The sequence below is a fragment of the Colobus angolensis genome, unplaced genomic scaffold (assembly GCF_000951035.1).
Source record: "Colobus angolensis palliatus isolate OR3802 unplaced genomic scaffold, Cang.pa_1.0 Scaffold187, whole genome shotgun sequence".
Classification (NCBI taxonomy): domain Eukaryota; kingdom Metazoa; phylum Chordata; class Mammalia; order Primates; family Cercopithecidae; genus Colobus; species Colobus angolensis.
The window spans coordinates 765,114-776,773 of record NW_012115010.1 but is presented as its reverse complement, the minus strand read 5'-3'; the positions used below and the strand labels follow the sequence as shown (position 1 = coordinate 776,773).

General features: G+C 46.8%; 1 protein-coding gene across 2 annotated transcripts in view; it reads left to right on the top strand.

The window, feature by feature from the left end:
* Window positions 1-1,818: 1,818 nt before the first annotated feature.
* The window catches only part of LSM12 (LSM12 homolog (S. cerevisiae)), a 32,326-nt gene continuing 22,484 nt past the window's right edge, over window positions 1,819-11,660 (top strand). The window contains exons 1-3 of one of the 2 annotated variants that reach the window (XM_011940072.1): window positions 1,819-1,995; window positions 2,694-2,963; window positions 5,908-6,041. In XM_011940072.1, the coding sequence (XP_011795462.1) occupies window positions 2,840-2,963; window positions 5,908-6,041 (258 nt within the window). In that variant the 5' untranslated portion in view covers window positions 1,819-1,995; window positions 2,694-2,839. Of the gene's footprint in view, window positions 1,996-2,693; window positions 2,964-5,907; window positions 6,042-11,660 lie in introns of those variants that run through there. The other variant, XM_011940071.1, reaches the window with a different exon arrangement.

Here is an 11,660-nt window from a genome sequence, read left to right as displayed (position 1 = left end):
ATCTCGGCTCACTGCAGGCTCCGCCTCCCGGGTTCACGCCATTCTCTTGCCTCAGCCTCCTGAGTAGCTGGGACTACAGGCGCCCGCCATCACACCTGGCTAATTTTTAGTATTTTTAGTAGAGACTGGGTTTCACCATGTTAGCCAGGATGGTCCTTGTGATCTGCCCGCCTCGGCCTCCCAAAGTGCTGGGATTACAGGCGTGAGCCACGACGCCCAGACACCACCAGAAGTTTTTTAATTGCCCAAGGAGAAAGCCTACATTGTTTACTGAGCCTTTGAAAGTTTGCTCGCCGGGCGCAGTGGCTCAAGCCTGTAATCCCAGCACTTTGGGAGGCCGAGACGGGCGGATCACGAGGTCAGGAGATCGAGACCACACTGGCTAACACGGTGAAACCCCGTCTCAACTAAAAACTACAAAAAAACTAGCCGGGCGAGGTGGCGGCGCCTGTAGTCCCAGCTGCCCGGGAGGCTGAGGCAGGAGAATGGCGTGAACCCGGGAGGCGGAGCTTGCAGTGAGCTGAGATAGGGCCACAGCACTCCAGCCTGGGTGAAAAAAAGAAAGTTTGCTCTGGATCTAGCCTCACCCTTCACCAGCCTATTCCCACACTCTGCTTTGTAATATTTCTGAACTATACATTCCTTGAAAACACCAAGTTCTCTCCTCCTAGGGGTCCTGGCCCATGCAGTTCCCTCTGCCTGGAGCATGGCCACTCTTTTTCCTTGCTAATCCTTCAGGTCTCAGTAGTTATTTTTCACTTCCTCCAAGAAGGCCTTTCCTAATGGCTCCTAGAAGTCTTTTATGAAAACCTATAATCATGATTCCATATAAAAAGTGGAAAACTGGAATGGCGATTATATACGATTTGTTATGGAGGACAGGACAAGGATGAGAGGCATGAAAATTCTCTGAGGCCGGCCACAATGGCTTATGCCTGTAATCTCAGCACTTTGAGAGGCCGGCCGAGGCAGGATGATTGCTTGAGCCCAGGAATTTGAGACCAGCCTGGCCAACATGGTGAAACCCCATCTCTACTAAAAGTACAAAAATTAGCCGGGCATGGTGGCTTGCGCCTGTAATCCCAGCTACTCAGGAAGCTGAGGCAGGAGAATCGCTTGAACCTGGGAGGTGCAGGTTGCAGCGAACCGAGATGGCGTCACTGCACTCCAGTCTGCGTGACAGAGCAAGGTTCTGTCTCAAAAACAAAACACAACAAAACAAAAAAAGTTCTCTGAAAAAGCATACTATGAAGGAGCAGAATTTTTATTCCTATTACAATGATTGTATCAATACCTCCAACACCAGGAAGTTTATGTTTCTTGGAGGGCAAGGAAGTACTTTTGAACTTTGTTCAGGTTAAGCTGCGCCAGGACTGGTCCTTTGCCTCCCTCTGGACTACAGAAAGGTCAACCTGTTTCTCATACATGAAGCAAGGACCCAAAATTTCTATAGTGAGGGATGGGTGGATTAGCGACAGCAATTGGTAGGGCTTGAAAATACATGCACATAGTCCTTTACATAAAATTAAGAAAACGACTGTTTTGTATATCAGATGGACATTAAAGGGCAGAGGTGCAAAACCCCTCCTCCAAGCTCCTCTTTGTCACTATCCGCTGCTCCTCATTCCTGCCTTTTGCCTGGCTTTCTGGGGGAGAGGGCAAAAAGGAAGAAGGGGAAGTGTCTTGACTTCTAAGAGTAATGGGTGACTAAGGGGGAACTACCATTTATTAAAGACCTAGTACATGCCATGCACATATACACGTTATCGCATTTAAACCTCCTAACTATGAGGTAGGTATTATTATCTAACACAGTATAGCAGTAAATAGCACTGTCCTTGTAAATAGGTAGACTGTTTTTACTAGTTGTGGAACCGTGGACAAGTTTAGTCTAAAACTTAGTTTCTGTAAAAGGAGGACATTGATACCTACCTCAAAGGGTTGTTAGATGCTCAAGAAGTGACAATACAAATGCCTTTGAAGAAACAGGATCAGGTAATTTGCTTACTCAAGTTCAGGTGATTTAGTAAGAGGTTGACCTGGGATTCTGGTTCCGGCTTATCTCACTCCACAGCCAATGTTCTTTCCACTATCACTCTCTAGTTACAATCATCTTTTTTTTTTTTGAGATGGAGTCTTGCTCTATTGCACAGGCTGGAGTGCAGTGGCATGATCTTGGCCCAGTGCAACCTCTGCCTCCCACGTTCAAGCGATCCTCCAGCCTCAGTCTTCCTAGTAGCTGGGATTATAGGCACGCGCCACCATACCCGGCTAATTTTTGTATTTTTAGTAGAGACAGGGTTTCACCATCTTGGCCAGGCTGATCTCGAACTCCTGACCTCAGGTGGTGCACCTGCTTCGGCCTCCCAAAGTGCTGGTATTACAGGCGTGAGCCACCGCTCCCGGCCGTTATAATCATCTTGTCCAAGTATCGTTAAGTCCTCTGAGGCTCTGATTCCTTATATGCAAAATGGGGTTAATATATTTTATAAAATTCATTCATTAAACTCTTGTGTGGAAGGTGTGTATATAATGGAGACTGAAGCTCTCTCCTCTTTCTCCCTTTCATTCCACGTAGGTCATTTATCCTTAACTTCTAAAATGGACTCTACAAGCATTTAACCGAGCGGACGCAGCTATACAAATATTTTTCAGATTCCCCTTTATTTCCTCTTCTTTCCTAGTCCACCTAGGCTCCCTATCCACCCAGCATCAGACCACGCCCCGGCGTGTGACGCAAGCACGCTCCGTGCGTCGCGGCGCGTCGCGGCGCTCACTAGGGGCCCGGCTTTCGCCCGCTGCTGCCGCCGCCGCCGCCGGCCGCGGCTGCACTCCCAAGATGGCGGCTCCTCCGGGCGAGTACTTCAGCGTTGGGAGCCAGGTGTCGTGCCGGACGTGCCAGGAGCAGCGGCTGCAGGGCGAGGTGGTAGCCTTTGACTACCAATCCAAAATGCTGGCTTTAAGTATCCTTCCCTGCGTGAAGCCCGAGTCCGGGCCGGCGTGTAGGTGCGGTGGTCGGGGGGTGGGGGACGACGGCGGCGGCTGGGGCTCTCTCCGGGCCTAGGGGCGACCGGCTACCGCGGCGCCCGGGGCGCATGCGCATGGCCCTGAGTTCCCCTCCCCCTCCCGCGGGCCCTTCGGTCAGCTTTGGGGATCCTGTCTCCCCTTGCGGGAGCTGGGGCTTTACCGAGGATCAGTGGGTGGAGGAGGGCTTGACACGGGTATGGCTTTTCGGGAGGAACGTTATGAGAGGGGACACAGTGATTAGGAGAGGGAGTGGTGTTGGGAGGGGGCTGGTGGATTGGAGCCCGGATGGAAAGGAGGGGCGGGTGAAATATTATGGGGAGGGGTGTTTAGGGTAAGGAACTGCTGGTAGGGCAAAGGTATGGAATTTAGGAGGGCATGTGCACTGATGGGATTTCGTCCAAGGAAGGGCGGTGGGATGGTGACCAAATTGGTCCTTGCATGTTTTGGGGGAGAGTAAGTGCAGGGCAGAGTTTGTATCTGAACTGGGGATAGTGGCTTGTTTCGCTGATGCGTGTGTATGTGTGGTGGTGGGGGGGCTGTGCTGAGTTTTAGGCTTCTCGGTCATTTGGAAATCGCTGTTTGGGGGATGTTTGCATTGGAAACCTGTTCCAGAGAGGGCTTGCCGGGGCTTATGTGGGTTGGGGATGTGTGAGTTACAGGTGAAAGAGTGAAGTTCTCATGCTGCCTTGATCAGTCCAGCACATGGAGTCCTTTTACGTAGTAGTAGCAGCCTCCGTTTTGAAAGCAGCAATGTTAAATTGATTGGAAAAAGTGGCCTGCGTCTTTGGGGTGGGAGTGACTTCTGAATTACTCCAGGAAATTCAGTCTTGGAAATGAAACGCTTCCTTGTTGGGATAAATGTGCCACAGCTTCCCCTTTCATAGGAGCTACAGGTGGGTTTATTGGAATCTTGAAGGAGTAATTTTTTATGGTATCTGTTTTTTTTTTTTAAGATGGAGTCTCGCTCTGTCCCTAGGCTGGAGTGCGGTGACGCGATCTTGGCTCGCTGCAGCCTCCGACTCCCTAGTTCAAGCGATTCTCCTGCCTCAGCCTCCAGAGTGGCTGGGATTACAGGCATGCGCCACCACGCCCAGCTAATTTTTGTATCTTTTTTTTTTTTTTAACAGAGATGGAGTATCACCATGTTGGCCAGGATGGTCTCGAACTCCTGACCTCGTGATCTGCCCGCCTCGGCCTCCCAAAGTGCTGGAATTACAGGCCTGAGACACCGCCCGGCTTTGTTTTTTTTTTTTTTTGAGACGGAGTTTCACTCCTGTTGCCCAGGCTGGAGTGCAATGGCTTGATTTGGGCTCACTGCACTTACGCCTCCCAGGTTCAAGCGATTCTCCTGCTTCAGCCTCCCTAGTAGCTGGGATTACAGGCATGCGTCACCACACCCGGCTGATTTTGTATTTTTTTTTTTTAGTAGAGACGGGGTTTCTCCATGTTAGTCAGGCTGGTCTCAAACTGCTGACCTCAGGTGATCTGCCTGCCTTGACCTCCCAAATTGCTGGGATTACAGACGTGAGCCACCGTGCCCGGCCATGGCATCTTTCAAAATGAAGTTTCCTACTGAGTCTGCTGCCTTTGAGTGGCAAGTATTTTAATTCATTTAACCACTGCTTGTAGATTTCTAGTTTAGGAAGATGTCCTTTGAAACTAATTACAGTAAGAGTAGTTGCTTTTTTTTTTTGAGATGGAGTCTCGCTCTGTTGTCCAGGCTGCAGTGGTGCAGGGGTGAGTGGTGCGATCTCGGCTCGCTGCAAACTCCACCTCCTGGGTTCACGCCATTCTCCTGCCCCAGCCTCCTGAGTAGCTGGGACTACAGGCACCCGCCACGATGCCCAGCTAATTTTTTGTATTTTTAGTAGAGACAGGGTTTCACTGTGTTAGCCTGGATGGTCTTGATCTCCTGACCTTGTGATCCGCCCGCCTTGGCCTCCCAAAGTGGTGGGATTACAGGCGTGAGCCACCGTGCTAACAATAGTTGCTTTTTCAAAAAATAAGAGGTTACACCTGGAAGAAATAAGACCTTTTACATTAGTGGTTTAGTTGGAAGGGTCTTGGAACTAGGAAATATTTTTTTTTTTTTTTTGACGGAGTCTCACTCTGTCACCTAGGCTGGAGTGCAGTGGCACGATCTCAGCTCACTGCAACCTCCGCCTCCTGTGTTCAAGTGATTCTCCTGCCTCAGGCTCCAGAGTAGCTGGGATTACAGGCATGTGCCACCACACCCGGCTAACTTTTTTTTTTGGTAGTGACGGGGTTTCGCCATGTTGGCCAGGCTGGTCTCGAACTCCTGACCTCATGTGATTCGCCTGCCTCAGCCTCCCAAAGTGCTGGGATTACAGGCGTGAGCCATTGCGCCTGGCTGAATTACTCAATTTTTAATTGACATACAGTAGGCTCTTAAATGTTTGGAGAATGAGTGGTGAATGAATGGATTAACTGGCTGGGTCACCTTGGGTGAATTTCCTTTCCAGTGTGTAGTTTTCTCCTTTGCAAAATGGGAAAGCTCACATCTGAAAGAGTAAAAAGAACATTGTGCAGATACACAGAGTATTATACGAAGAACAGAAAGGTCTAGCTCTTTTGTCTGACTCGTAGGTTTAAGACAAACGCATTAAATCTGTGTTATGCCTCCCCATAAAGCCAGTAGAGTGAAGGTGACAGAACTCCTTTGGAAGCTTCCAAGGATTTGGGCAGGAGGAAGGTGACAGGCAGAGATTTCCTGAGGAGAACTGTGATTCTTATAAGGCCTTCATGGCTCCTGGCCTGCCTTTTACAAGCATTGTGTGAATTGTGTTTTCTATGCCCCTTTTGGGATGTGTCAGTGCCTCTGCTTGTCCTATTTTTCCTTAACTTTTTTTTTCTCACCAGAATGTCCCTCTTCCAGTGGAAAGCCCAACCATGCAGACATCTTGCTCATAAACTTACAGTATGTTTCAGAAGTGGAAATAATTAATGACCGAACAGAAACCCCTCCTCCCCTAGCTTCACTCAATGTTAGTAAGGTAAGGATTAAAGGGCAGATCTAGCTTTCTAAAATGATGGGAAAAATGAGTCTCATTGAGTCTTGGTGATACGTTGTTGTCTATTTTTCATTGTTTTTAAGGGACTTAAAATTGTTTGTTGTGATATGTTTTTAAAAATATATACATTTAGTTCTTCTCTTTATTCCTGGATGTTGTCAGTAAATCTTAAGAAATAGCTTAACTCCCAAATAAGTTGAGAGCTTGCTTCTGCCTTTATGAAAGAGGACTTTTTAAATCTTGGAGTTCATTATGAACTTCTGGTGGTGCTGGGGTTTGGGTGGTGGCATTGCCTATGAACGTCTTCAAATTGTGTATATCTGGATGTGTGCATACGTGAATATATGCATTTTCTGCATGAAGATCTGAAGCGTTTTTCAGATTCTTGGAGGGTTTCATGACTTATAAAAGTTTGAAAGCCACTGTCTTAAAGGTTCTTTTTTGTCTTTATGTTTGAATTTTGAGTTCTAACAATTACATGCCTAGCATATTTTAATCTTGTACATACAAGTTGATCTCTGGGAACCCCCAAGTCACTTTTGTGTGTGTATGTGTGAGACAGGGTCTTGCTTTGGTTGAACTTGAACACCTGGGCTCAAGTGACCCTCCTGCCTCAGCCTTCTGAGCAGCTGGGATTACATGCATGCGCCACTGCGCCTGCCCAGGTCTTTTTTTTTTTTTTTTGAGCCATTGCGCCCGGGCTTTTTTTTTGAGACAGAGTCTCTCTCTGTCGCCCAGGCTGGAGTGCAGTGACGCGATCTCAGCTCACTGTAATCTCTGCCTCCCGGGTTAAGTGATTCTCATGCCTCAGCCTCTGGAGTAGTTGGAACTACAGGTGTGCTCTACCACGCCTGGCCAAATTTTTTTTTTTTTTGGAGACAGGCGCACACTGCCACACCCGGCTAATTTTTTGTATTTTAGTAGAGATGGGGTTTCACTGTGTTGCTCAGGCTGGTCTTGAACTCCTGAGCTCAGGCAATCCACTTGCCTCGGCCTCCCAAAGTGGTAAGGTTATAGGTGTGAGCCACCGCTCCTAGCTCAATTTTTGTATTATTAGTAGAGACGGGGTTTCACCATGCTGACCAGGCTGGTCTTGAACTTCTAACCTCAAGTGATCTGCCTGCCTTGGCCTCCCAAAGTGCTGGGATTACAGGTGTGGGCCACCACGCCTGGCTCTAAGTCACTTTTTTGACAATTCCGTTTATTTAGTCAAAATTGATGTTGATCAATAATAATGCCCCAAGCCCTGTCATAACCTGTGCTGTCCCGTATACTTGGAACATTTTTCCTTCCAGAATGACTGGAGCCTTACCACCCATCAGGACTCAGTTAAATGGCATGTCTTCCAAGAAGTCTTCTCTGATCACCCAGGCTAAAGTAACTTCCCTGCATTATTCTCTCTCATAGTACCTTGTCCTTCACAGTTAAGGTGACCGTATCATTTGTAGTCCAACCTGAGACATTTTTGAGAGTAAAGGGGAATGCTTTTATTTTATACTGGGACAACAGGTATAGATTAGGTTACCCTTCTCATAGCTTTTTTTGTAATTACATATTTGTTTACTTGTCTAGTGTCTGTCTCACTGAACTTTATTCTGCAGGGATGGGAACCATACCTCTTTTATTTACTATTGAATATACAGAGGCTTGCACAGAGTATTTAGTAAATATTTGTTGGATGAATAAGTTATGCTTCCGATTTTAGCAGCAGGTACCTTTCATTAAGTCTCTCAGATTAGTGTGGTGGAAGTTTTTCCTTCTAGAGGAGTCTTGGAATAATGTGTATTACTTTGCCTCTCTTGGGAATGTGGTGTGTTCTGTACAGTACAGCAAAGCAAGGAAACACTGAGGCAACTAAAATAATAGAGGGTAACTGAGGCTAGTGAATGTTGTTACCTCAGATCTGGAGCTCCTATCTTGTCAGATTCCAGCGAAATGCCACACATTTTTTAGTGATGGCTAGGGACAGATTTGGAAGGCTATTGAGTTTCATATGGGTGTTGCCTTATGTGGATATCCCATTCTTTGAAGCCTATAGGTTTTTGAAACCTTGGCTTAGTAATATACCTTCTACCAGAGTATAGGAGCTCTTTGGGTGTCTTCTGTAAGCTCATGAAATTTTAAAAGACTTGAGAAATAATTTATTCCTAGTTTTTTTTGAGATGGAGTTTTGCTCTTGTTGCCCAGGCTGGAGTGTGATGGCGCAATCTCGGCTCACGGCAACCTCCACCTCCCGGTACAAGTGATTCTCCTGCCTCAGCCTCCCAAGTAGCTGAGATTACAGGCATGCGCCACCACACCCAGCTAATTTTGTATTTTTAGTAGAGACAGGGTTTCTCCATGTTGGTCTCAAACTCCCGACCTCAGGTGATCTGCCGCCTCAGCCTCCCAAAGTGCTGGGATTACAGGTGTGAGCCACTGCACCTAGCCTTATTCCTAGTATATTGAAGAACCAAATAGGCTCTGAGTTATTTTTTGGTGTTTATAGGGTATGAGAAGTCTGTCACTAGATCTTTAGTGAGTAGTAAAGATGTGAAAGAGAGATGATTTTCTGAAGTTAGAAAGTTGGCTCTTGTGACCAAACAAGTGCCACCATTTAGAGGGGGTGGGGTAGTGTGGGTGGGACTGTTAAGTAGGAGCTGTTAAGAAGCAGTTCTCTTCTTATATTTGACCTCAGATAGAAATAGCTCTTGGTTAGTTTGGATTATCTTTGCCTTTAGGGTTTTGCTTTCTGCTGGTCAGTTTTCCTTGTTTACTAGCATTGTGGTAGACTAGCTGATTACCCACTCTTTGAGGAAAGCAGCAGGAAGTGATAGCTCGGGGAGCACCAGAAATCTTTACTTTTCTTACTCTATGGCCTGCTTGCCAAATCTTGAAAAAGGTTTGCTGGGAAGAGGAGTCAGAAACTGAAAACTAAAATTAGGTTGGAGGGTTATCTTTGGATTTCGTTTATTCATTCTTCCGTTTACAGAGATGTTTATGAGTAAGCTATATTGGCTTTCCCTTGAAACCAACCTTTTAGGATGCTTTGCGATTCCTCTTTGGAGACTGACTTAGAATTAGAGAGAACCTGTTGGGCTATTGCTGAAGAAAACAGCTATTTTGGGCAGCTATTAATATGTTACATGAATGCCATGAAAAGTTCATCTCATTTTTAAGAGCATGGACTTGAGTTTTTCTTAAGCTGAAGGATCATTTAGGAATGTGGAAGGGAACTAACGTACTCTGGGATGTCTGGAAGAAAACTGTTGAAATTTCAGATGCTTGCAGTCTGGAGAAGCACTACTTGTCTATTCTAACTTTAGTCAAAGGTATCATCACATATTGGCTCATCTTGCTGACATAGTAAGTGATCTGCTTAATTAAACCTGTTAATATGAACCGGTTATTTGTTGACTCTGACCTGTCAGGAAATGGAAGAGAACGGCTTATACAGGAAGTACTTAATAGCTCAACTGGGAAAGGTATAAACTAGAAACTTCTTGGAAATTGACCTGTTTTGCTTTCGAGTGATAGTTCACTTCAGGCTAAGAAGTCTTATTTCTTGTTTTTTTTTTTTTTTTGAAATGGAGTCTCGCTCTGTTGCCCAGGCTGGGGTGTGCAGTGGCGGGATTTTGGCTCACTGCAAGCTTTGCCTCCCGGTTTTACGCCATTCTCCTGCCTCAGCCTCCTGAGCAGCTGGCACTACAGGTGCCCGCCACCTTGCCCGGCTAGTTTTTTGTACCGGGTTTCACTGTGTTAGCCAGGATGGTCTTGATCTCCTGACCTCGTGATCCACCCATCTCAGCCTCCCAAAGTGCTGGGATTACAGGCTTGAGCCACCGCGCCTGGCCAAAGTCTTATTTCTATCTCCAGCAGTAGCATGTAAGAGGAAGCTTGGGAGAGGACAGTAGGGTTGCAGTAGGGGGAATTCTGTTTTTTTGAGACAGGGTCTCAGTCTATTGCCCAGGCTGGAGTGAAGTGGCGTGATCTCGGCTCATTGCAACCTCTGATCCCTGAGGTTCATGCGTTTCTCCTGCCTCAGCCTCCTGAGTAGCTGGGATTAAAAGCGCCCACTGCCACCACGCCTGGTTACTTTTTGTATTTTTAGTAGAGACTGGGTTTTGCCATGTTGACCAGGCTGGCCTTGAACTCCTGACCTCAGATAATCCACCTGCCTCGGCCTCCTAAAGTGTTAGGATTATAGGCGTGAGCCCCGGCACCTGGCCAAGTCCCCTTTGTGCTTGGCCCAAGGAACTCATAATTTGGCGACATGAAGTACCCTAAATAATGTATAATGCTAAGTTATGTTTCGTGTGTGTGTGTCTGTGTGTGTGTGTGTCTGTGTGTATGTGTTCTGTTTTTTAGAGATACAGTCTCGTTCTGGTGACCAGGCTAGAGTGCAGTGGCATGATCATAACTCACTGCATCTTTGAACTCCTGGGCTCATAGGCTCAAGTGATCCACCCACCTCAGCTTCCTGAGTAGCTGGGACTACAAGCTCCCATCACCACACCTGGGTAGCTGTTTTGTTTCTTTTTAGCTAGTCTCGCACCGTGCCCAGGCTGGAGCGCAATGATACAATCACAGTTCACTGCAGCCTCAACCTTCAGGGCTCGCCCAAGTGATCCTTCCACCTCTCCTCCCAAGTAGCTGGGACTACGGGCACACACCACCACACCTGGCTAATTTTTTTTCTTTTTCGAGATGGAGTCTCACCCTGTTGCCCAGGCCGGAGTGCAATGGTGCTGTGATCTCAGCTCACTGCAACCTCTTCCTCCTAGGTTCAAGCAATTCTCCTGTCTCAGCCTCCCAAGTAGCTGGGATTACAGGTGTGTGCCACCATGCCTGGCTAATTTTTTGTATCTTTAGTAGAGATGGAGTTTCACCTTGTTGACCAGGCTGATCTCGAACTCCTGACCTTGTGATCTGCCTGCCTTGGCCTCCCAAAGTGCTGGGTTTACAGGCGTGAGCCACCGCGCCCGGCCTAATTTTTTTTTTCTTTTTTTGTAGAGACGGGGTCTTACTATGTGGCCCGGGATGGTCTCTAACTCCTGGGCTCAAGCAATCCTCCTTCCTTGGCTTCCCAAAGTATTGAAATTACAAGTGTGAGCCACTGGCCCAGCCCCTAGGTAACATTTCTAAGTAAAGAAAAACATCTATATTCTGTGGTCAGGGGTAGGGTAGTCTAGTAGAAATGACTTAGGAATGAACCAAGTAGATCAGTCTTTAAAGTCATTAGACTTGGCAGATGTTAGTTAATGTCTCCCAGGTTTTTTTATTGTAACTAACTAATACTCATTGAATTATGGGATGAGATAATACAGGGGAAGGAGGGCAGTGTGACAAAGGGCCCATAGAATATTTATACCATTACATTAGGCTGTCACTTGATGTCGTTGGTAGGTTCTTGGAAACTTCGACTTTATGTATTATTATTATTATTATTTTTTGAGATGGAGTTTTCGCTCTGTCTCCTAGGCTGCAGTGCAGTAGCACTATCTCGGCTTACTGCAACCTCTTCCTCCCGGGTTCAAGCATTTCTCTGCCTTAGCCTCCAGAGTAGCTGGGATTCCAGGCACCTGCCACCACACCTGGCTAATTTTTGTATTTTTAGTAGAG